The sequence below is a fragment of the Balaenoptera physalus genome (genome assembly GCF_965194825.1).
Source record: "Balaenoptera physalus genome assembly, chromosome: 11".
Lineage (NCBI taxonomy): Eukaryota > Metazoa > Chordata > Mammalia > Artiodactyla > Balaenopteridae > Balaenoptera > Balaenoptera physalus.
The window spans coordinates 89688094-89715074 of NC_138896.1; the positions used below are offsets into that span (position 1 = coordinate 89688094).

General features: G+C 40.0%; 1 protein-coding gene across 4 annotated transcripts in view; it reads right to left on the bottom strand.

Annotated features, from left to right (window-relative positions):
* The window catches only part of FRMD4B (FERM domain containing 4B), a 336744-nt gene that overhangs the window by 35897 nt on the left and 273866 nt on the right, over positions 1–26981 (bottom strand). For all 4 annotated transcript variants that reach the window (XM_082412128.1, XM_082412125.1, XM_082412126.1 and 1 more), the window contains 4 exons: positions 9388–9471; positions 7800–7865; positions 5366–5423; positions 3821–3907 (listed from right to left, as the gene is read on the bottom strand). In XM_082412128.1, coding sequence (XP_082268254.1) covers positions 3821–3907; positions 5366–5423; positions 7800–7865; positions 9388–9471 — 295 coding nt within the window. The remainder of the gene's footprint in view (positions 1–3820; positions 3908–5365; positions 5424–7799; positions 7866–9387; positions 9472–26981) is intronic.

Here is a 26981-nt window from a genome sequence, read left to right on the forward strand (position 1 = left end):
TGAAATAGGAAAACTCTTGCAAATTGCAAAAAGGAAGTGGCTTCTGATCATTGTCTAGACTCTGAAATGAACAAGCAAACCTGATTATGATCAGTGTCAAACAATATTTACCAATTTCTATGAAACTGTGAATGTAAAGAAAGGCCTGTGAGTCATGAGCAACTGACAGGAAATTAACAGCAATATTTACTGTGCAGATTCTGATTCACCATTATTTTGGAAGAAAGCCTGGTTGTTTTTAGTAGATGCATTTAGAGTCTGTGAGAATCTCAATTTTCTCAAGCCACATCAGCTAAGAAATTACTTGTGAGTCGATTTAAGTTATATTTTACATGCAAGATTCAGAAAAACCAAAGAAATGTTATTTCTTAAAGTAAAATTCAGGGAAGAAATAAATTACCAAAAAAAAAAAAAATGTTAACATGGATGAGGTCTACCTTAAGAAAACATGATCTTACAAAATAGATAATAGGGGCTAGTTATTTGCCTTGGTTGAAATTCATTATGCTACAACTCACTCTTCCCACAGTGGAAACAACCCAAATGTTCATCAAGAGAGAACTGGTTAAATAAATTATGTATTTCAACACCATGGAATACCAGTCAGCTTTAAGAAGAGTAAAAAGACATCTGTTTTAGAAGTGATTTGGAGAAATGTGACATAGTATGGAATAGTATACACAGTAAGATTTCTTTCTCTCTGTAAAAGCTTGGTATACACGCTGGCAAAGTCTAAATGAACCAGTATCAACAGCCACTATGGAAAACAGTATGGAGGTTCCTCAGAAAACTAAAAATAGAATTACCATACCATAGAGCAATCCCACTCCTGGGCATATATCCAGATAAAACTACAATGCAAAAAGATACATGCACCTCCATGTTCACAGCAGCACTATTCACAATAGCCAAGACATGGAAACAACCTAAATGTCCATGACAGATGAATGGATAAAGAAGATGTGGTACATATATACAATGGAATGCTACTCAGCCATAAAAAAGAATGAAATAATGCCATTTGTAGCAACATGGATGCAACTAGAGATTATGATACTAAGTGAAGTAAGTCAGAAAGAGAAAGACAAATACCATATGATATCACTTATATGTGGCATCTAAAATATGACACAAACGAACCTATCTACAAAACAGAAACAGATTCACAGACGTAGAGAACAGACTTGTGGTTGCCAAGGGGGGGGGTGGGGGAGGGATGGAGTGGGAGTTTGGGATTAGCAGATGCAAACTATTCTATATAGAACGGATAGACAACAAGATCTTACTGTATAGCATGGGGAACTATATTAAATATCCTGTGATAAACCGTAATGGAGAAGGATATGAAAAAGAATTTATGTATATATATAACTGAATCACTTTGCTGTACAGCAGAAATAACACAATATTGTAAATCAACTCTACTTCAATAAAAAAATAAAATAATAAATAAAACAAAATAAAATTCATAAACAAACAAACAAATCAGTATCATTCTCTTGACAGTGATTATCACAGGGGAGGGATGGCGATTGCTGAAGAACTTCCCGCCCCCAATTGATGTTTCTGTAGTGTGTGCTTTTTTGTTGTTGTTGGTTTCTTTTACAGTGACTATTTAAAACTTTTGGTAAAAACATTAAAATATATAACTGTAAAGAAAAACTGTATGCCCATATCATTTCTTAACATTATTAGAAATTTGGTCTTAGAAACAAGTTTTCAAATACAACCAATATTACTCATATTCCTCCTGGAAATCAAGTATTCCTTACTTCAACTGATCTGGGTCACTGGGCCAAAATTATAGAGATCAAGTTCTAATTGTATGATTACACAAATGCTTACTTACCATGCCTCACACAGATGGATCTTTTGTTAAAAATAATGCTTTCCTATTTTTACTGATAATTCCCAATAAGAAGCCACAGCGCCCAGCTAGTCTGATCCAGGAGAGCTGGATGGGCATTCAAAAGGGGCTGTGGCATAGTTCAAAAAGAGTCATGTACCAAAATGTTCATTGCAGCTCTATTTACAATAGCCAGGACATGGAAGCAACCTAAGTGTCCATCAACAGATGAATGGATAAAGAAAATGTGGCACATATACACTATGGAATATTACTCAGCCATAAAAAGAAATGAAATGGAGGTATTTGTAATGAGGTGGATGGAGTTAGAGTCTGTCATACAGAGTGAAGTAAATCAAAAAGAGAAAAACAAATACAGTATGCTAACACATATATATGGAATCTAAGGAAAAAAAAAAAAAAGGCCATGAAGAACCTAGTGGCAAGACGGGAATAAAGACACAGACCTACTAGAGAATGGACTTGAGGATATGGGGAGGGGGAGGGGTGAGATGTGACAGGGTGAGAGAGTGTCATGGACATATATACACTACCAAATGTAAAATAGATAGCTAGTGGGAAGCAGTCGCATAGCACAGGGAGATCAGCTCGGTGCTTTGTGACCACCTAGAGGGGTGGGATGGGGAGGATGGGAGGGAGGGAGATGCAAGAGGGAAGAGATATGGGAACGTATGTATATGTATAACTGATTCACTTTGTTATAAAGCAGAAACTAACACACCATTGTAAAGCAATTATACTTCAATAAAGATGTTTAAAAAAAAAAAAAAAAAAGGGGCTGTGGTTTGTCCTGGGCAACACCCTTTCATGTTTTCTGTGCCAGTTTTGCAACCATAAAATGGGAAGAAAAGGGTAGCTTATTTATTCTCTAAACTCAAAGGAAGATTGTAAGTACTGATTGAAGCTAAAAGGACACTTAGAAGATGAAGAGCTTGTGGTATTATGACCAGGGCCTGACTTTATGAAAAATATGGCTGTTTTTCTCGTACAAATTAAAGCAAGAGACAGATGGAAGTGATAAGAGCTATTTAAGGCTGTGATGTCGGGGTGTGATAGCGCAGGCAGCCTGACCACCGTCTGTTATTATAGGTCATTGTTTCACAGCTGTGATTCCCAGGGATGGCAGCAGAGGACAGGGAGCGTGGCAAAACCTACCAGCATGGGTAACCCTTTATGTCATTATAATACTGAGTAGGCCAGAGCAGCTAGATGGATATCTACACGAACTCATCACTTCTCATATAGGCAAAAAAGTATTGTACACTCGTGCTTGGTCAAGAGGAACAACCTCATAATCAAATTGCCAAGAATGTAACTTACTAGCTCTGGAAAATCCAAACCTGATAGTGTGACCCTTTAATAAATAGCACGTAACTTATTTTCCTCTACAAAAAGTAGACATGTTAAATGTGGAAAATTGTGAAACAAAGATAAGCAAAACTAGCGGCAGTAGTAGAAAGAAGGTTACTTATAACTGTATCACTGAGAGGTAACTAGCACCAAAAATTTTGGCTTATGTCTTTACAATTCACCCATTTGTTTATCCATCCAATGTACATATGTATATGTATGCATATGTGTGTGGATGCATGTATGTATTTTTATATATGTAAAATTCATTAAACAAATGACATCATCATGTTCATACTAACTTAAAATAGAAACCTAATTGTATGTACTTGTAAACTACGTTGTGATCAACATCCTTGTAGTTAAATCTTTGTGTGTAATTTTACTTCCTTAGAATAAATGATCAGACGTGGAATTGCTGTATAAACGGTGCATGAATGAATTATAAAAAGTATTTTACATTTAACTTGAGTCTTCTCTAAACCTAGGACTTCACTAATCAAAAGTTCTTTACCCAAGATTGCCTGTTGCCCCTTAAAGTGATGTTTCTAGCTCTAGAAGAGCTCAATGTTCTCATAAGTGTCTGAAATGATTCACACTTACTTTCCGAGGTTTCACCTTATCTTGCAAATCATACTGGCCAATTCCTTTATAGCTGATTCCAAGCCACCAAGGAAGTCCTTGTTTATCCTAGAAGATGGAAAACCATGAGAACCAAGACCTAATTATTTAGTCTTCTAGAGATGAAGTAATATCTACCAATTTCATCCTTTAACAAGTATCAACAAGTCAAAATAATTTTGTCTTGGTAAACAGAACACTATTTAAAATCCTAACTTGTTATTAAAATGCTTTCTTAGAGTTTCTTCAAATAAGATCTATAAGTCAAAACCCACCAATACTATTAACACCATCAAAACGAAAGTAGCATTATTGTTAGGATTAAACAGTTGGAGAGAAGAAATAAAATGTAAGTAATTCAACCAGGAATTAATCCAGAGTACAAAGCCAGTTAACCACTGGGGGAAAAAAAAAAAAAGAAGAAGAGAAAGAAAAAGAAAAAAAGCTCTTTGTTCTCTTGATTAGTAACCAGCTATATAAAGGTCAGAGAAGTTTCCAAAGAATTACAATGATGAGAAAAGTGGTTCGAAATCCTAATGTTTATAATATACTGAACAAATGAACATGGGAATACTAAAAAATTCTTTGGGTGAATTACATGATTCAAAGACGAGATGCTTGAATAATGACTTTGAGGTACATATGGGGAGGGGAGGAATACATTTTTTTTCATAAATTTATCTTTTAGGTCTTGCCAAAGAAAGGGATATATACTGACATAGGGAAAGAAAAACTTGGGCTTAAACATATACCCATATGCAAACAAATTAAGAATCAGTAGAAATTAAAGTGGAATCGGTACATATTTTTAGTACAAGGTGTCCTCATTATACAGGTATTATCCAATTCCCCACCATTTTGAATTGCGAACACTGTCAGAACTTGAAAAGTCACTCAAGATTGATCAAGTATAAAATTATTCCTCTTTCAAACAAGACTCTCTTCTTAACAATATGCTTTACCCTCTATCATCTCAAAATATTTCTTAGTCAATCTCTCCCTGTGTATAAACAACTGAAAGAGTACTACACAAATATAAAACATACCAATTGAAAATGGGTACTGCAAATCCTGTAAAAACTTGAGGATTTTATGAAGCTGCTGAAATGATACTGGATGATTCTTCAATGATTCTCATACAAAGGCACTATCAAGTGAACATCTAGTAGCATTAGAAAGGTGCACAATTGGAAAAGAGAAAAATCAGCAAAAGTAGCTAAAAGATTAGGTGTGCCAAAAGAGAATGATCTGAATATTTTAGGGCTAATAGAGGCTTCAGGAACACATTTGAACACAGCTAGTATTTTGCAAAAATAATGTGTTTTATGATTTGCTAAAAATGACAAGATATAATCAGGCTTTTGTTTTTTTAAGAAAATCAATCCTATTCTAAATGCTGAAATTTCTAGAGATAATTTACATATATATGCATATTGATTTATGTGATTTTAGAAAGTTGGTGTTGTTCACTAACTCTCATAAAATAACACAGGCATGATGAAAACTCTGTTATATAAAAGTATTTACCTTTACTGCATAATAATGGACTCCATAGGTCGGTAGAGCTTCTACTATTTTCATATACCTATGGAAAATGAATATATATTATAACCTCTTATTAAATTAGTTGGAGGGCCCTTTTGGGAAAAGTGATCTAAAGAAACACAATTTGTATCTACTTTCCTAATTATAACCTTGTCTTTGACTAAAGTAGAAATAGAATAAACCACTCCAGGGAGTAATATATTTTACTTTATCCAAATGTTGGGAGGTTGTTAACAAAAATTCAATTTCAAAAAGCTATAGGAAATGTTATTTTCTGCATATTAAAATTTCTATGGCTTAGAAACATATTGTACTTTATTATAAACCCAAACTTCAAGTATTTTTAAACTAGCACCTAATGATGCAAGTCATGAGAACAAATTTTGGGTCATGCTCATAATAAATAAAAAATAAAGGTTATTTTCTGCTTGCTGTAAATTAAGCAAACATGCTATAATAAAAACATGGTGGTTTTTATTACTGATGGTGGTACACTTTTAGAAATTTATACTTAACTTTTAAGTCAAACCTCTTAGAAATATATGCTTTAAAACAGTGAATTTCATTACATGCTAACCTGATTTTTAAAAATATGCACCCCCCCCCAAAACAATTAAAGTGATGATGTACCTCTTGTTATTTTCAATTCAACAAGTATTTACTGTATACCTTTAAGACTTTATGGAGAAGACTAAATTGTGTAAGATTTCCTCTCTGCCCATAAAAAATTGAGGTTCCTGTATGATACAAGTGGACTCTTTAATAACATTTTGGAGATCAATGGCTCTGGACCTTGTAATCAATAATGTGATAACTTTTTAAAGTAAAAGGTCTACATGTTAGTGAATATAAAAAGTTAGGGGGACTTCCCTGGTGGCGCAGTGGTTAAGAATCCGTCTGCCAATGCAGGGGACAAGGGTTCGAGCCCTGGTCCGGGAAGATCCCACATGCCACGGAGCAACTAAGCCCATTGCTACAACTACTGAGCCTGTGCTCTAGAGCCCGTGAGTCACAACTACTGAGCCTGCGTGCCACAACTACTGAAGTCCGTGTGCCTAGAGCCCGTGCTCCGCAACAAGAGAAGCTACCGCAATGAGAAGCCCGCACACCGCAATGAAGAGTAGCCCCCGCTCGCTGCAACTAGAGAAAGCCCACGTGCAGCAATGAAGACCCAACGCAGCTAAAAGTAAATAAATAAAATAAATAAATTTTTTTTTTTAAAAAAAGGTAGATGTGCCAAGGCTAGACAGCAATTACACTGCACAGCCAGGATTCCAGCAAAGTGAGTCGGATTCCACAGTCTAGAGCCTTAACTACCAAGTTAGACAGTCTCTCATTTGCAGCCACAATGATAATGATCAAAGGAAGTAAGACGGTGCTGCATTTCAACAAGGACAGTTCATAATACACATTAACCTAACCTAAAATCCTTCATGGAAATTCTTATTCCTTTTTGTTTTCCAGTTCAGAAAATGGGCACAAGTCAGGGACTCAACTTCAGGCTGTTAACTTCTCATTTCTGCCTTGAAGATCACAGCAGGTTCACTATGATAAAAAGGAGATGAATGCAAGAGCAGGGATGTGGGGGAAATCTATACACTGACCAGGGGAATAGCGATTGCCAAGTCCTTATTTCACTTCTCACATGCTCTGAGCTATATTCAGCAGATTTTTTTTAAAAAACTTCTATGGCCATAAAAGTTATTCTATTGTACAATTACTATAGCAATAATGCTACATTAGTTTTTACAATTCAAAAATTTAAAAATTATAAATTTACTTTTTACAATTTAAAAACTTCAATGTAGCCTGTGAACTGTTCTTAATAAATGATGGTAACTCTATAGGTCTAAAATGCAGAAATCTATCATTACAGTCTGCTGTTGGTACCATAAAGAAACATTATCCAACACTGACACTGCGTGCTCCACCCAAAACAGAGTCACAAACCAGGTGACAAAACACGGCCTCCAGATAGATGTTGTTTGGCTCATGTTGTACTAAAATTTTCTTAAAATTACTTTGCCATGTTTAAAATTAGGATTTAAAAATCGTAATTTCCAGCTTTTCTTGAAAAACATCAGATGATCTGGCAACATTATGCCTGAATGCTGAAGCTGAGTAGTCTTGTCTCTAGCCAGGGCAAAAGCTCTCTAGTTCACCACAGTCCCCACCACTCCCTATTGCCTACACTTGGCCTATGATTTCTCATTTTTGTCACCTGTCTGACACTGGTAGGCATCTGAATTGATGACACCAAAGTATGGGATGACCCAAGACACTTTATAATTCATGGTAAGATACTTCTAACCAGGTGAGTACTATATGCACAAACCACACAAGAGAAATCATTTCAGATGACTTTCTCAAACGGAAGACATTACAACCATATCTAAGCAAAAAGAAAGATACTTACTGAACCACAGCTTGACCCCGAGTCAGACCTTTGATTTTCAAATAATGCTCAATTACCCTGTCCTCACTGTAAAACAAGGAAATGAAAAGTAGAGCAATGCATGACTGTATGAGGTACAGATCCAATTTCAAGGTTCTCAGGTGGCCTACTTGAAACACTTGAGAAAGAAGGCCTAGGCCAACTTGTTTGGGAGACAGAAGTTGGTTGACTTTTGTTTTTGTAGGATATGGACTATATGGACTCCTGAAGCTCAGCCATTTGACCTTGTCTCGATTTTATACAATTTTATATAATACACTTATATGTGAATTTTGAAAAACTTAAGTTATTAGAAAAGGAAACATAATATCAATCATCAAATAAAAAACTAATATTCTCTCCCATAACTGAATGGAATATGACAAATAAAAAATAATGTTATTAAACGCTAGTCAGAGAGCCTTGCTGGGGAAATTAAAAGGGTTTTTTAGAGAGATCAGCAAGTGTAAAGTATTACAGACATTTTCCTTAAATTGTTCGGAAAGATTTAGAAAGAATTAAATATGCTTCTGAGTGAGTGTTCAATCTAAAATATTCTACTGTCACTACTTGTGAACATAATACTTTAGAAGAAAACCCTTCATTATCGTCTTAGAATAAAACTTTTTGACTAGAAAGGAGAAACAGGCTGAAGTCTGGTCACCTTTGACATCATTCAGTTATTTACCCACCTTTCAGACTGGTAGCTCGTTAGTCATATCTCAAGTATAACTGAGAAGAATAAACGTTTTTATCTCTATACAACCAATAAGCAACAGTGATTGGTCTTTGCTTTTTATCCTTAAGAAACTATCACTTAACAATGATTCATTTAGAAAGTTCCAGACTCAGGATGCAATGTAGCCTCAGTACCCACTCTCACTATTGACTTGGGAAATATTCCAACTTTCATATTACAGCTATTCATGTTGAATATTTATTTTGTAACTAGTTTTTTAGTGGAAAGGAAAACCATCTTCAGGATTTACAGCCTTAAATCGAGGAAAATATATTTAAAGGGAATGTAAGTAATTCAAGGGAAGAAAACGTACTTTTCTAGGAAAAATGTTGCATGGGAAATGGGTACTATGGATTCATTAAAATACGGACAAATAAAACAACTCAAAACAGACAATGACTTCTGGCTGTAGAGGAAACCTCTGATCATTCAGGTTGTTTCTGTTTATTATGGACGCCTCTGTTCAAGGAAATCTGTATTTTATACCACTTGTATTGCACTCTGCCAGATTAAGCCTGCATTATACAGTGACTGCACATATACTGAGCATGGTTCAGTTAAAGGCACACTCTACAAATGTATTATGCACTTGAATGAGAAGGCACATGGCCACTCTTCACACATGGCTACAGTCTTGGGACAATGGTCTCCAGAGAGATTTGATAAGACCTTTTCCCTGGAAGGATCAGGGTCTACTTATGATTAGACTGACACGTATGATGGGCAGTTTGATAGTTTCCTCACGTATATTTCTTTCAGTTCCCTGAAGAGCATGCCGTTCTCAGTGGAGGTTACTGTAACACGGTCACCGGCAATCTTGGCGTGGCTTACCAGTAGGCAAGGGAGGGGCGCTCCTGCAGAGTTCTGGTTGGAAAGGCTGGTAATGTCTTCAAATCTTTCCTGGCATTTTCATCACTAAAAAGAAAAGTAAGACAGTATGTGTCAGTCGTTGTTACCTAAAAGATTGCCCAAGCTGGTCACCACATGAAATCTGAAAAGTAACAATAGCACATTGGGCTCTGTCAAATGTTACTGTCAGCATACATAAGGCTATATAGACTTTACCTAAAGACAGCCCCCAAATGGACAACCAACCTGATGAGATTTTGAAGTCTTTAAAAGACAAAAAAAAAAAAAATTTTAAATACTATGAAATTGCCACAATCCCATTTTCCTTACTTATAAAGTCCATTTTCATTGTATATTTCCTATATGTATCTATTTTATTATTGATACATAATTATTACTATAACTGTGCACACTTTATATTCTACTTTTATGCAGCATTCTTCAAATTTCATTATACACTTTCTCCACACTCCTGTAGTACCCTCATAATTATTTTTAGTGGTTATATAATATTCACAATGTTGGAACACTGGTTATCCTAAAACCATTCACATAGAATCACCATTTTTTATAATAGCTATCATTGCAATAAAAAGGTTTGAGTGTACACCTTTCTATTACTCGTCTGTTACTTCCTTACCACTCTCTGAAATAAAATGGACCAAGTCGGCCATCTGCGGAAATCACTTGGATAGAAGATGACTTGAGGGACTTCCCTGGTGGCGCAGCGGTTAAGAATCTGCCTGCCAATGCAGGCGACACGGGTTTGATCCCTGGTCCAGGAAGATCCCACATGCCGCAGAGCAACTGAGCTCGTGCACCACAACTACTGAGCCTGTGCCCCTAGAGCCCGTGAGCCACAACTACTGACCCCACGTGCCTAGAGCCCGTGCTCTGCAACAAGAGAAGCCACTGCAAAGAGAAGCCCACGCATCGCAACAAAGAGTAGCCCCCGCTCGCTGCAACTAGAGAAAGCCTGTGTGCAGCAACAAAGACCCAACGCAGCCAAAAATAAATAAATAAATTAAAATAAAATTAAAATCAAAATTAAAAAAAAAAGATGACTTGAAAATGTGTTTCTAATGAAATCCAAGGAAGTTATCCCTCAAACTGCAACAAGTGAACTAAAATGTACCTCATGAAACAGCAGCTAATTTTAAAATGGCAAAATTCTGGGAATACAGGCAATATTTTATAATAACTATAAATGGAGTACAATCTTTAAAACCTGTGAATCTCTATGTCATACACTTGAAACATAATATTGTAAATCAACTATATCTCAGTTAAAAACAATAATACAATGAAAACAAAACCAAACCAAAAAAAATGGCAAAATTCTGGTTGTGAAAAGAGAAGGGTGTGGGTGGGATAGGGAGGGTGGGGGAGAGATGCAAGAGGGAGGGGATATGGGGATATATGTATATGTATAGCTGATTCACTTTGTTATACAGCAGAAACTAACACACCACTGTAAAGAAATTATACTCCAAAAAAGATGTTAAAAAAAAAGAGAAGGGTGTGGTCTTTAAGGAACTTAACAGAAGGGAGAACAGGTAATATGACCCAGTCAGGTTTGTCCTGCACAGTGTGAGAATAGTCCCAAGTATTTAAGGAGGCAGTCTCTGATGAAACAGACATGACTCTCTGGGGTTCATTAGAGCCTAGGATAAGCCCATTAAAGAGTTACTCAAAATCCTGATTACCCTGGTGTTCATCAAACAGCATACTGGTAACTTTTTTCCACTTACTTGCCACCTCTTCGTATCTTTGCCACTAGCAACTCTTTGTTGAGGTTACCAAGAGCACCATGAAATGCACTTCTAGGACACTGTTCACCTCATGGAAGTCCCATCACAACTCTTCCCATGTGGTAGGTAGTATTATTACCCAGACTACTTCACAGGTATGAGTTTGAGGTTTAGAGAGGCTAAGCCTCTTGTTCAACATCTCTCAGCTACTATGTGGAGGAGCCAGAAGGCTTCAAAGGCCAAGACCATAAACACTGTATTCTATTACCTGATTCCCTGAAAGACTCCCAGAGCAGCGTCCTGGGACATTCTCATCTCTGGCAAGGCAGAACTCCCCTTCACCCTCACCTCTACTTATAAATGAAAACTCTGAACTGATTAGTTGCAAAAGCCATCACTCAAGCATTTTTACATTAGCTTCCCCAGGGTTTTTGCCCCAATGTGAATCGTGATACTGAAAGAGATGAACCCCCAACTGTAGGACTAAACACTGAACTCAAGGTCAATCTCCTCCCAAAGCATTTATTCAATTACCTAGATCAAATGTTATACGTCAAACTAGGGAACCAAGTATGGCCTGCAGACAGGCTTTGTTTGGTCCACGTTGCACTGTGCTGGATTAGAAATTGCTCTCTCCTGTCACTTGATCAGGCTTGGTGTAACTGGTTCTCCTTCAATGTCTACAGAAGGTTTGTTTACTGGTTCTATCCCAAGTTTCCCCACCAGGCCACAGGGCAATCAGGTGAACCCACTGAGCAACCTGTACATAAACTTACTTTCAGTAAGAACAGATAGAGTTGAGTGTCAACCAGCTTAGAGACGGTATGATTTGTACCTGTCAATGCTACACTTCAAAACTAGGCTTGGGGCCCTTCCTAAAGGTGAGAGATCCGACTTTACAAATTACTCCAGGAAATGAAAAGTCACTTGGCTCCCATTCTTACATAAGGATAAATCTCTCTATTCATTTGAAATCTGAGCAGTATGGCTTAACCACATTGACAATCTCGGGAAACTGGTTTGGGCTTCCTGAAAACCAAAATATATACCACAATCGTATTTAATCATAGTAAAGGTCACCTGTCAACTCCCAGTAATGATATTTATTTCTCTTCATAATTTCTTTTATGCTCTGTCCTTCAAATCCCATTTCCTTTTCAAAGAGGTTGGCTTATGAATTTTTTGTGAAGGGCAAATACCTGTACATGTTCTAAAGTGACAGACTAAGGATAACACTTTTTTGTTTTTTTTGTTTTTTTGTTTTTTTAAAGTATTTGTTTATTTATTTATTTATGGCTGTGTTGGGTCTTCGTTTCTGTGCGAGGGCTTTCTCTAGGTGCGGCGAGCGGGGGCCACTCTTCATCGCGGTGCGCGGGCCTCTCACTATCGCGGCCTCTTGTTGCGGAGCACAGGCTCCAGACGCGCAGGCTCAGTAACTGTGGCTCACGGGCCTAGTTGCTCTGCGGCATGTGGGATCTTCCCAGACCAGGGCTCGAACCCGTGTCCCCTGCATTGGCAGGCAGATTCTCAACCACTGCGCCACCAGGGAAACCCCACTTATTGTTATTAATCATCACCACCAACCACATCTGTGTTATCTTCTGGGTTCATGTGAACTGTGTGCTGTGTTCCAAGAGCTCAGCCTCACATTCACTTATTTCTTTGAATTACAGTTAATTTTGTGGCAATCAAGACCTACTAGAGCAGAAGAAGAGAAGCTGCTATTTACCATAAATTCACTTATTCATTTAGCAAATACGTATTAAGTGTATACTGCATGCTGAGCACGTAGAAACAAGTGTCATATGACGAAGTTGCTTTTAACTTATACAAATGTAGTCAGCCAAAGGAGAGAGGAGAGAGGGGAATGAAATAAGAGGGAAATTTTATCCATCATTTTATTCAGCAAGCTCATGGTTGAGAATAAGTGTGAAACGGGAGACTTGAAGTTGCTGTCCTTTAAGATGATTTTAGTTCCTGTGTCCTTAAAGCACCAGTCTCTCAGTATACTGAGATTTTTCTAGTATTTAAGCATTTAACACATGTCCGCTAAACACACAACTTGTGTATCTAGTGACTAACAAGAAATAGCTACATGTTACAACTGGAGAAAAATACTACCTGTGTTGCATATATTGAAAGATGAACTTTGGCCTTCGACATGTCACTTTCCCAAGGAGTTTTTAATTTTAACTATGCACCATTAGAACCTACCCTAGTCCTAAGATGCGATAAGACATTATACATCTGGAAATGGTGACTAAATAAATCAATAAATTACCAAACGTTAATCACAAGGCAGCATCCTAAATAACAATGAATATTTACTCATTAAGACTTTTTTGGGATATTAATCAATCACTGGGAAGCAACTAAAATGTGCATTAATAGGCAAGTGGTTTAGGGATCATTTTAAGGAGAGTTTAGACTATTTCAAAAGGAATATAATTGAATAGGTGGAGCACAAGGGATTTGGGGGGGCGTGAAACTATTCTGAATAATACTGTAATCATGGACGTATTTGTCAAAAGCTGTAGAACACAGAGTGAACCATGATTTGACTATGGACTTTAGTTAATAATAATCTGTCAGGGGGGGCTTCCCTGGTGGCGCAGTGGTTGAGAATCTGCCTGCCAATGCAGGGGACATGGGTTCGAGCCCTGGTCTGGGAAGATCCCACATGCTGCGGAGCAATTAGGTCCGTGAGCCACAACTACTGCGCGTCTGGAGCCTGTGCTCCGCAACTAGAGAGACCGCAATAGTGATAGGCCCGCGCACCGCGATGAAGAGTGGCCCCCGCTTGCCGCAACTAGAGAAAGCCTTCGCACAGAAACGAAGACCCAACACAGCCAAAAATAAATAAATATAAATAAATTTTTAAAAAAATCTGTCAGTATTGATTCATCACTTGTAACAAATGTACCACACTAATGCAAGATGTTACTGATAGGGGAAACTGTGAAGAGAAGGGGAGGGGGAAGGAGAGAGGATATATGAGAACTCTCCATACTTTCTGCTCAATTTTTGTGTAAACCTAAAACTGCTCTAAAAACTGAAGTCTATTAATTTTTTTAAAAAAAGGTAAAAAAATAAATATACTTTAAATTAGTGGTTCTTAACTGGGGCAATTTTGCCCTTTGGGGGATATTTAGCAATGTCTTAAGACATTTTTTGACAGTCACAATTGGGGAAGGAGGTGTTACTGGCATCTACTGAGCTGAGGCCAGGATGCTACTATACATCCTACAATACACAAGATGGGCCCCCAGCAACAAAGAATTATCTTGCCCCAAATGTTAATAGTGTTGAGGGTTGAGAAACCCTGATTTGGATGATTATAAAACTCCTGATAATTCAACCCTAAAACTTCTAATTGTATTGTATCTTTCAGACTTAAGAATTTTTCTTTTGTGTCACTCTTAGACTATTAAATATTAGAATATAAATATATCTTAGATGCAACTCTCTAATAGGAGCCAAGTGAGAGAAGCATTAGAAATCCAACTAAGCCAGTTGAGAAAGGCAAGTCAAGCTCAGCAGCAGACACAGGGACACAATGGAGACTTGGTGGGGACCACGAGGAAGAGAAGAGAACATTACCCACTTGAAGTTACTTAGGATATAGATTTGACTGTGTGTGACAGAGATCAACACTTTAATTTCTCTTTACGTACAAGTTAGAGCTAGAATAGCATGAAGTGTTCAGGGACCGAAACTCTTGCTGCTTCACCATTCGTGGGGTTCTGCTGTCCTTCACATGGTCCCAGATAGCCCACCACCACGTCCACCTTTTAGCCATCACGTAGCGGAAAAAGAATAAAGGAGGACATACCCACTCTTTTAGGGGCAAAACCTGAAAGCTGCCCACTTCCCCTAATCCCACTGGCCAGAAAAATCACAAGGCTCTTGATAATTGCAAGGGACACTGAGATATGTAGTTTTTATTTTGGGCAGCCACATGTCTCGCTAAAAATTTTACTAATATGGAGAAAAGGGAGATTGGATACTGAGGAAACAATCGCTGCCACTGCTGATGGGGAACCACCACTCAGATCAATGTAATTTCTGCCACGTGGGAATGTGGATCCACTATTGCCTAATGATTGCACTTTCTTCAAAAATAAGGCAAAATCTCAGAGTTTTACCTAGAATGTCTGAATTTTAAAATATTGCCTCAACCAAAAAACAAAAAAGTAAAGCCAAAAATAAAAAGTAAAGCATTGTGCAGGCTATATAAAACATACCTGCGGACCATCACTATCGCTTTGCAACTTCTGACAAACTATTAGTAAAGAATGTATAGGGAGGCCCTTCTCAGTTCAGCTTGGTTTCTAGTTTCAGATAATTTACTTACAGTGCAAAACACCAGTAGGGCATGAGTAAATGAGACACATAAATAATTTTGACAAATGTGGAATCTGGACCATCCCAAAAGATTACTTTCTCAGGAAAAAACACAGCCTTACTTTCTTTGTGTTAGAAAAGGTTCCTATTAATCCTCCAAATCTGTTCATCTGTGCTACTGCAAAATATCCTTTCTTGTGAATACACAACATCACTTTCTATAAGGACCTATTAACACAGGAAACTTCTAACAAGCCACCACCAATAAGGAGGTGATTGAGCTGGGGACCTGTCTATGACACTAAAAGAGGACCAAAAAGATGGCTGAGACAGACGACCTGGCAGCAAAATGGGTTAAATCGTTCAACAAGCAGTGCACAAGTAGAAACCCAAATGGCCAACAGGCAGAAGCAAGTGTTCAGCTTTACAAGTACTCAGGGAAATGCAAATTAAACCTTCAATGAATTACCACTTTGCACACGGCTGCACTGAGGTTACATGAAGATGAAGGGCGATAGAGCTCCCATCCATTGCTGTGGAAAGCCAACTGACATGATCATTTGGGAAATTTGCATACCCCATGACCCAGAGATCCTTTCCTAGGTATACCTCTAGAGAAACTTATGCAAAAGAATAGGGTTTATAGCAGCACTGCTCACAGTAAGACAAATAAAGAAAACAGCCCAAATATCCCATAACAGTAGAAATGATAAAATTACAGTATTCATACCATGGAATATCATACAGCAAACAAAATACAGACTAGCTTCACACAACATAATGAATCTCACAATATTTAGCAAAGAAGCAAGGCCCAAAATAATATATACATCACCATCCCATGTATATAAGTTCGAAAGCAAGCAAAATGAAACTACAGAGAATCATACATAGGTGATACAGTATAAAGCAAAACAAGAAAATATGTTCCATACAGCCCAAGTACCTTTGGGGAAAAGAGAGGATTTTTATTGGGAAAGGGGTGTCCACTACACAGTCGGGGTGGGGTGGGATCCTGGCAACATTCCTCATGGGGTGTGGTTATGTGGCTGTGTAATTTCTACTTTGTTCTTTAAACCATTCATACATGTTTTACACATCCTTCCGGGTGATATAATTCACATCAAAAACTAAGTCAAATATGGTTAGTGGGTGAAAGGGAGGGTACCGATGAGGAAGCCCATTGCCATTTAGAGGGCAAGTGTTCGAAACACTGGTGCATTATTCTTCAGTTAATCCTGATCATTTTCAGAGTTTAGAACCTGAAGGATTTCACGTCTGAGTGGACTGACAGTAGCTGAATGCTTATTTGTTCACCCTCCAAAGAACCCCTGCGGGGGAATTTGCCTGGGAGCCAAGGCCACGTGGATCCACTGAGCTGGCCGGGGCAGCCAGGTCTGGTTTGGGCAGAGAAGGCCCCTCCTGGGGCTGACAGGCAGGCAGGGTGGGAGGCTGGGTTTATATGAATGAGGATCAACCTCAGAATCCCAAGGGAGGGCCTCTAAATAGCCGGGAGGTGAGCAAGCCTGGACGGAGATGTCTCTGCCTCATCCCAGCAGGAAACGCACTCACCCTGTCTGGACATTCTTTTTTTTTTTTTTTTTTAATGTATTTATTTTTGGCTGCGTTGGGTCTTCCTTGCTGCAGGTGGGCTTTCTCTAGTTGTGGCTCACGGGCTGTAGAGCGCAGCCTCAGTAGTTGTGGCGCACGGGCTTAGTTGCTCCGCGGCATGTGGGATCTTCCCGGACCAGGGCTCGAACCCGTGTCCCCTGCATTGGCAGGCGGATTCTTAATCACTGTGCCACCAGGGAAGTCCTGTCTGGATGTTCCTGAACCGAATGCAATGGAAGTGTTATTTTAAAGACGAACTTGACCAGAACTGCCAAGAGGGACTGCTTTCTCCAGGTCCTAGCCAAAGACAATGCCCGTAAATCTACAAGACTTGCTCCTTCTCAGTAACAAACCAGAAATTGCTATTCTTCATCCTTTCAGCAGGAATTCAGATGCCACAATGAAGAACACTGCGTTTTATCTAATTATCTAGGCTGATAATTAGATAAAATACCTCATAATACCTCCTTTAGGTATTCCAAGTTCTTATTCTGACAGTTTTCTAGAAGGAAGCGGCCCATGACCCACCATTTAGCCACCGCAGCTCTTTTTCCCGTGATGATTCCTTTTGGCATTCCCAAGCCCCCTTTCACGGGCTCTTGTTTTTCTTTACTGACCGCAAAAGCCCTGTAGGAATGTGCCAACCTCACTCATTTTTGAGAGAGCCACATGGCTGGCAAAGCTGAGGCCACCCTTTGTGTGCGCTGGAGCAGTTGTGTGGAAACAGCCACCCCCAGCAGATGTGTGCACCTGTTTGTGCCTAATTGGGAACTTGCCCACAGTGACAATCAGCCACCTGCCATTCTCAGGCTGGAGGACGAGGGAGTGCGGGCAATTAGCAAACTGTGGTGCTGGCACTTCTGGAGCAAACAGATCACTGAATGAGATCCCTCAAAGATGGTAGCTGTCAATGCTTGTGTGGAAGCGTCCTTAGGTTTCTAGGACAGTTTAAAAAAAAAAAAAAAAAAGCCCAAGCCCCAAACTTCCCTTTTCTTTTTGATGCTAATGCTCTTCCTTATCTGAAATTCCAAGCGAAGGTGCCTAAAAAGCACGTTAAGTATAATGACCCAATGGAAATGAGCGTAGAAACATCACCAAGACATAAATTAAGCTCTTTAAAAAGTAACTTGGGACTGGAGTCTTGCCTGAGTATAACTCATGCATATGCAAATGTAAAAAAGCTATAGTTAACTAACGCCTGTAGAACACTCAAGATAAAGTCTACCATATAGCCTAAGGGGCCTCCAAGATCGCAAGCAAGTTGTCACAGCTGGGAGCTCTATTTAATACTGTGCTATGTGCAAGCTAAAGATTCACTGTCTTTAGGAACTGGTGTAAATTAGAAACGTTTGCCAGTCTTCTGGAGTTGCCTGTACAGAGGCTGGTGATAAGCCACTTCCTTATCTATGCTTGCTAGAGAGCTGGGGTGGCCGTCAAAGTTTTGCACTATACTGAAGGAATGGGCCATGGCAATGATCATAACAGCCAGAAAAACTGTATTTAATGTCTGTTAAATGGTGTAACAGGTGTCAACTCAATTACTAAAGCATTCCAGCTGGATCCAGTGTTTAAGGAGGACAGCTTGCTTAAACATGCCATTATTAGAAGGATCTTGGATACTGAATATAAACACTAATTGCCTCGACTAATCTACCAGCGTTGATCAACACCTTGGTAGTTAGCAGTTTAAGGTATGTTCTCAGTTTACTTAGAGCATTTGTTCACTGGCCAGACTGCCTTCACATCACCTTTTTTTAATTTAAAAAAAAATCATGTTTCTTTCAGTTATCTGGGAACTTGGCCTTCAGTGATGAATCTAGTTTATTATCTCCTTGACTTAATAACTAGGGAGTTCTAACAGTAAATTTCTCTCCACTAATTCCTAGGTAAAGGGATATTAAAGGTTGACACGCATGAGAAAACACAGTAGTTCTTACAATCCCCTGGCTAGCAGCATCCGTATTATGTGAGAACTTGTTAGAAATGCAAATTCTTGGGCCAACCCCAGACCTACAGAATCAGGAGGGCAGAAGGTGGGACCCAGCAATCTGTTTAATAAATGACTTGAGAACCACAGGAACAGAATAATAGAATAAACACATCATAAAACAAAGGGAGATTTTCAAGAAAGAGATAGCAATCTACAGTTTAAAACAGGAAAGAAGGTCAAAGAGGCTGAGGACAGCCCAGGAGGTTAGTTTCACGAGACTCTTCAAGGCTGACCCAGCAGTTACACAGAGTGGATACCTTCATTCAGTCCCTAAAAAAGAAATGCTTTGAACAACAGCTCACACTCACTGAGCACTACTAGGTTTCAGAGACTGGACAAAAACCTCTCTCTACAGGTTATGCTATTATCACCAGCATCCCCATTACACAGATGTGAAAACTGAGATTTAAGAGAGATTGAAACTCACACAGCAAGAAAGTAGCAAATATGACTCCAAGCCTGTGCCTGAACCACTCTGCCTAACTCCTCTAATTCCGAAAAGAGACAGAAAATGGGGGGAGGAGGAGGTGAGGAGGAGACCGAAGGCTTTTGCCAGCTTAACTCGAGGCTTCAGAATTTATAATTATAGTGGCCTCTCATCGATTCTACTAAAGTTAGTTTCTGGGACTTCCCTGGCGGTCCAGTGGTTAAGAGTCCGCGCTTCCACTGCAGGGGGGCACGATTCCTGGTGGGGGAACTAAGATCCTGCATGACGCGCGGTGTGGCCAAAAAATAAAATTAAAAAAATAAATAAATAAAAATAAAGTTAGTTTCTTCGGTGAGGATAGGCTGCATTTTTTAAACTAGATAATCTGGATTAGCCAAAAACTGGATTAAACCACAAAGATCTGAACACAGATAAGAAGACTTAATATGTGTTATCACTGAATGTTTCTTAAACCCAACCCAAACCACTACAGTCTATAGTTGTCCCCTGATAGCAAAGATACCAAATTTAGTTTAAAACAATTTGTTTTAAGAGCCACAAAATCAGACCCCAGTCATTTTCAGCAGAATTTTAAAACAGGGCACCCAAACCCGCCTGAGAAGCCCAACACCCAACAAAGTTTCCTTAAAACACACGAGGTGTTCCTGACGCCTGATTTTTTAATCTTGACTAAAAACTTCATAGTAAAATCTCTACCCCTGTCGAGTTCTCTCTTTTAGAGGACAGAGGGCTTGGGAGGAGCTGCAGAAAGTTGGAAACAAATTGTCATCATTCATAGTCAATCATACACCAAGGCAGAAAGCTAGGGCTCAAATCCACCCCATTCTAAAGCCACCACTGATTGTTGCAGACAGTTTAGTCAAACTGCTCACAGACTGAGACGATTTCATAATAGCTAAAATAAAGTGCCCTCCTCACTTTCCACCCCTCCAGACCAAACCCTGCCAGCTGGTTTAGGCGAGCTGAGTTGGTGTGTCCGACCCTGAGTTCACAGACAGGGGAAAACAGGGCCCGCTGATGTTAAAGACTTACCCAGGGGCGCCTCGGGGAGGTGGCGCTAGATCGAGAGGACCAGTGGCTGCTTGACTGGTTCTCCGGACTCCAGGTCAAAGTGGCGCAGCCGGGGAGGAGAAGGAAGCAGAGGAGGGAACTGGAAAGCCAGGAGGAGAGAGGAGGGGGAGGGGCCGGAAAAGCCAGGCGGGCTGGGCCAGACCTTGCCCCCTCCCCTCCCAAGTCACAGGGTCTTTCCAATCTTGGAATTTTCTTCCCACCCCATTTAAACAGTTCTTGATCACGCCTCAAGCCAAATCAGGTGGTCACCATTTGCAGAGCGGAAAGTGAGACCTGAAAGGAGCCCTTCTCCTGGCCTCCCCCTTAAGCTAGGGATGCTCCCCACCACTTCTGCGAGAAGGAGGGGTGCCCTCCATTCATCTTAACCCAATGAAGCTCCTTCCCTGGGGATCAGGCGTGAGCACACGTTTCTAGGCTGCCCCTGGTTTGCAGCTCCCTCCGACCACTCAGCCCCTTCACAGGACAATAAACGAAACTCTTGCGGCTTTAAAGGAGACTGTCCTGGGCATGTGCTGTGTGGCAGACAAGTGCTCAGCATTTTACTTATACAAAATACAAAAAAAAAGGAACTCATTTAATCCTTATGGCGAACGTAGATGTAGGTGCCATTTCTAACTTACAGATAAAGAAACTGAGGTTTAGAGAGGTCACCTGGCTGCCCACTGTCCCACCAGAGCTGGCACATGGGCAGCCAGGGTTGGGACACAGGCTACTGCAAAGCTGCCACATACTTAGAAACAAATCAACAGAGCGGCCTACCAGCTGGCCCTAGACTTGTAATGTGTAGTAATAAGGCCTTAGAACTGGATACAGTCCCAGGTCTCCATGTTTGTAGGACGTCTGTGGTCTTAGATAAACTAACCTTTGTGAGCCTCAGTTCCTCATTATAAAGACAGGGATAGTGACCTGTTTTATAGGGTTCTTGGGAAAATGCTATGAAGCTGTGTTGCTATGAAGGCACGTGCCTATGTTCAATAAATGTGTTCCTTCATTTCTGATCACAGCCCATGAAACCAACAATTATAAACGCTTTATTTCTACCATTCTCAGAACAGGCTGCGGGTGGATTATTACCACTGAGAAGAATCCCCAGTGGGCGATCTAGATTAGAGTTGCCAGATTAAATATTTAGAACACACACTCAAAAAGTTATTCGTTGTTTATTTTATTTGCTCAATCTGGCAACCCTAAGGGCTGGTAATAAACCACATGGGAAAAGAACTTTGGAAGTGACTTGGCAAGTCCCAGGTTGTAAGCGGCTTTAGGATTGGCTCAACAGAACCCACAGCAACTGGTGGAATTTCAGCCTTGAAACTTGCTCTTCCAACATCATGACCAATCCATGGAATTTGTGTCCGATCCTCGTCATCTCAGCACTCTACCAAAGAGACAAGAAACCGGCGTGTGTTCTGGGAAACACAGCGTCCACTCAGCTAGAATTCCGTTGCTGTTAAATTTTTGTCTGTGGCCTAACTTGTAACAAAGGACGAATTACTCTGTCCATCTGCGTGCTTGATAGGGATCAACTGTCAAACTACCTTTTTTTCTTTTCTTTAAGTCTAAAGAATTTCTAATAATAATGAAAATGTGATGAGAGATTTTTCTAAACATTAGTCAGCTTGCCAAGGATTCTGATCCTTTGAAACTTCAACTCTTTTAGAAGAAATGTAATCCATAAGGATGACTTTGGCTGAGAATTAGGTTAACATGAAAATTTGTAAATATTTAAAATAAAAACATTTCAGAAATTCATAGAGACAGAGGGTAGAATGGTGGTTGCCAGGAGTTGGGGGGAACCCAGTGAGATTCCAAGGTCTGAGCCAGCGCTGATGACATTCCATTGCTGCCAGAAACAAGCCATGAAGAACTGCCTGGCATGCGGGTCCAGGAGTTCGCCAAAGTCTAACTGCATTTGCATTATCAGCCCAAAGCAGTAGATGTTGTTAAACATCTTTTGGATTCACTCTTGAGGAATTAAAGCAGTAGATACTGTTAAACATCTTTTGGATTCGCTCTTGAGGAATTATCAAGTGGAAAGGCTGAGTAGAAATTCAGAGGATGTGGGTTAAAATCCAAGTACCACCATATGTGGAAAAGATACGTGACCGTGATCACTACTTCTGTCTCCACATCTGCAGAACAAGGATCTCAACGGCTACAATTTGAGGATCAGATGATAAAAGTACCCAGGAATACCTGGCACCTAACAGATGATGATGAAAGCAGGGTGCACAGTGGTGGAGTGAAAACAGCATGACCTCTGCCATCAGATGGCTTGAGTTCAAACCCTAACTCCATACGGTAACCAGCTGTATGACTTGGGCAAGTTACTCAACTTCTCTGAACCTCAGTATCTTCATCTATAAAATGAGGCTAGGAACTTCCCTGGTGGTCCAGCAGCTGAGACTCCGCGCTTCCACTGCAGAGTGTGTGGGTTCGATTCCTGGTCAGGGAACTAAGATTCTGCATGCCGCAGGGTGCGGCCAAAAACAAATAAATAAATAAATGAAGTACAAAATGTAAACATCGGGAAAAAAATTTTTTAAATGAAATGAGCATACTAATACTACCTAGCTCATAGAGCTGATACCAGGGTAGCAACTGAGTATTTAGGAAGCTTTCGGAAATGAGTATTCCAGGTGCCAGGCACTGTTCTAACCCTTTCACGTGTATTTTCTCTCGATTTTCACAATGCCCTTATGAAGTCAAGGTTGTTACTCCCCGTGCTTCAGACCTGGGCGGTCATACATACTGAAATCAGAAAAGGGTAAGAGGTTCCCAGACATACATGCAAAAAGGCTGTTTTGCAGAATTCTGTGTGGTTCCAGCTTCCTCAATGGAGTACCCGTTTAGACACCTACAAGAGGACCTCTTCTTTAATAATCCATTCAACACCCGGGCCTTCTCAACGCCTTACAGTTTTCAACAACCAGGACCAAGCTACAATTTGCAAGGCCCAGTGAAAAATCAAAATGTGGAGCTTCTTTGTGAAAAAATCATGGAGAATTCCAAGATTTCAAGACAGAAGAGCATCAAACCAAGAGTGGCGTGCTTCCGAGCAGGGGGCCCTGTGTGGACTGCCCAGGTCACACATCCATGAAGTCTGCCCTGCCAACAGCTTTTTCCCTGGTAGGTTTCCACTGTCTTAATTGCTTCCTTTCTGCCTGCCCAGCCTCAGGCGCCTGTGCTGAGAACTGAATGAGCCTGTTCACAAAGGCATGCAGGCCCCTGGGGGCCAGCAGGTTCTGGACAGGGCCTCCCACATACGGGGCGAATCACAGGCTTGCTGCTCTGGGGTGGCAGGGAAGGGCTTTAAGCCTTGGTTTGGGAAGTTTCCGTTAGGCCAAGTGGGTGGTGTTCCATGAATCTTACATTCATTTTGAAAAAGGATGTAGTGCAGGAGATCTGCAGGTCACTGTGCTAAGCTCTGAGTTTTTTAACAAGACAAAATAACATTTTAAAAAATTGTGACATAAGCACTATATTTTCATTTTCAATAAATGAAAACACACTGACATGCAAAGAAGAAGGAAAATTGTAAACATTTCTATCCCCACCATCCCAAGACAACTATTAGTCATGACAATAGTACCCGCTTAATTTTTTTTACCCCTACCATAAACCGGGCAGTGCGCAATGCACTATTAACACTGTATTGCAAATTTGAAAGCTGCTAAGAGAGTAGATCTTAAACGTCCTCATCACAAGGAAAAAAAAATTGTTGTAACTATGTGTGGTGTTGGATGTTAACCAGACTTATTGCGGTGATCATTTTGCAATATATACAAATACTGAATCATTATGTTCTACACCTGAAACTAATATAATGTTACATACCTCAATAAAAAAACCATATCTCAATAAAAAAATTTTTTTTTATAAAAGAACTGTAATTATTCCCACTTACAGATGGGAAACTGCAGCTTAGAGATGTTTAGTAACTCAGTTAAGATTATTCATCAGTGAGAAGTGGGATGTGGAATCCAGTTCAGCTTTGCCTAACTTCAGAATCCACTCTACAACAGTCTATGTGGTAGAGAGATCTGTAGGTGTGCAGAAAGAATATACTAGAACTTCTTTCGTTTTTTTTTTTTGTTTTTGGCTGCACCACATGGCTTGCAGGATCTTAGTTCCCCGACCAGGGATGGAACCCTGGCCCCAGCAGTGAAAGCGCCAAGTCCTAACCAGTGGACTGCTAGGGAGTTCCCAATACTAGAACTTCTAATGATATTTATTTTTATTCATTCTTGGAACATGTTACTCTATCTCTTTCCTTTTGATGCATTACTCTTTTGTGAACATTTTATAATGTATGTGATGTCAATATAGTTCTACATGTACATAACTATATAATTAAATAATTAAAAGTAAACATATATTGAGAATGAAAGGGGCTGTATGAACAAAAAAATGTAGGGGCTCCTGCACGATGCTACAACTTAAGGACCAGTTTTTATATCTGTATCATGTATTTGAACATATTGGTATATATAATTTTTTTATAAAAATGGATAATATGTACGCTTTTTTCCTACTTCCTATATTATAATCATTTTTCCGTGTCAATAAATATTCACCTACAACAATATTTTAATGTAAGTATTGGGCTCCTCAAGTATTAATTTTGGTAAGTAAGATCTGATGATTTAGAACAAGGATCTGATATCCATCCTTCATTCCTATGCCTCCACCCCACCCCCACTCCAATGAACAGTAGAATATAATTAACTATCTGGAAGCCAGGGATTCTCCTTAAAAATGCATCTCTCTTCCCAAAAGAACTGAAATCAGGGTCTCAAAGAGATGTTTACCTATTTTTGTTCATATCAGCATTACTCATAAGAGCCCAAAAGTGGAAGTAGCCCAAGTATCCATCCATGGATGAATGGATAAACGAAGTGGTATATACATACAATGGAATATTAGCCTTAACGTACAGGAAATTCTGACACACGCTACAACATGGATGAACCCTGAGGACATCATGCTGAGTGAAAGAAGCCAGTCACAAAAAAACAAATACTGCATGATTTCACTTCCATAAGGCATCCAGAAAAGGCAAACTCATAGAGACGGAAAGTAGAATGGCGGCTGTTAGAGAGGCTGGGGGCGGAGGGGAGAGGGGTTATCATTTAATGGGCACAGAGTTTCCATTTTGCAAGATGACAGATCTTGGAGATGGATGCGGTGATGGTCGCACAGCAATGTGGATGTACTTAATACCACTGAACCGTGCACTTAAAAATGGCTGAGACGATAAAACAATAATAGCAACATCATCTAAAATGCATCTCAGTATACTAGATGGGGCTTAGCGGAACCAAACTCCCAAGTACTAAGTCTCCATTCTGTACCGGGCACCCTGCAAGGTGCTTGATCTCGCTCAATCCTCACAACGAATCTCTGAAAGAAAAGGGACCTTAGGTTCAGATGGCTTTAGAACTGGCTCAAGGTCACACCACTAGCAGATGAGGAGGGCTTGTCTCACTCAAACTCACGCCTGCCTGTCTCAGTCCAAGGCCCAGGCCTTTCTCCAGTGTCTCTTATAAAGGATGTAGAAGGGCTGTGGCTCAGGAATAAAAGGAAGGCCGGAAACTCAGTCTGCCTCCATCACAGCCCTTGCTTGGTCCAATGCCTCTCACGTTGTAGGTATTAGGTGTTCAATCTACAAGAGTGAATAAGGTCAAGCAATGAGAAGAAGACAAGGTATTCCAAAGGCACTGCTGACTGAGCGCTCATTTCCGGCCTTCTCACTCTTCAGCTATGTCCTCAAGTGACTAATATTAGACTCGGGGCCACTCCAGTGATAACACCACTTACCACGGTGGAGTCCACCGCCTGCTGTCCTCACTGCCTTCTATCAGGGACAGCAAGGTTCCACGGAGGCCTCCTGATACAAGTGTAAGACAAAACGGTAAATCTGAGATGGTCAGGGAGACCTGGGGACTGTAGGTCTGGTCCTGTCAACCTGAACTTTCATGGATGTGTCACTTGTTAGTTCATCAGCTATGAAAGGAGGGTTCCAATACGTAATATTGGGCAGCCCTAACATTCTCTGCATAGAGCGGATGAAAAAGCACCCACTGTATGGGATGGATGATTCCTTCCAAATTCAGGGCTCTTCAGAAAAAGCAAGTTCAGAACTTGAGGAATGTTTACCCCAAGAGTTACTGGAATTAAAATCGAGGGATGCAATAATCTGGCAAGGAGTACAAAGAAAAGGTTTGCCAAAACTGCTTATCTTTTAAAGGCATTTTAATACTGAGCTTTCAGAGAATAAATAATCCCCGGCTTCACAAAGTGAAGTCCATAGAACAATGGTCTGGCAGGAGGCTCACACATCAGGGACAAATAAGTGTTG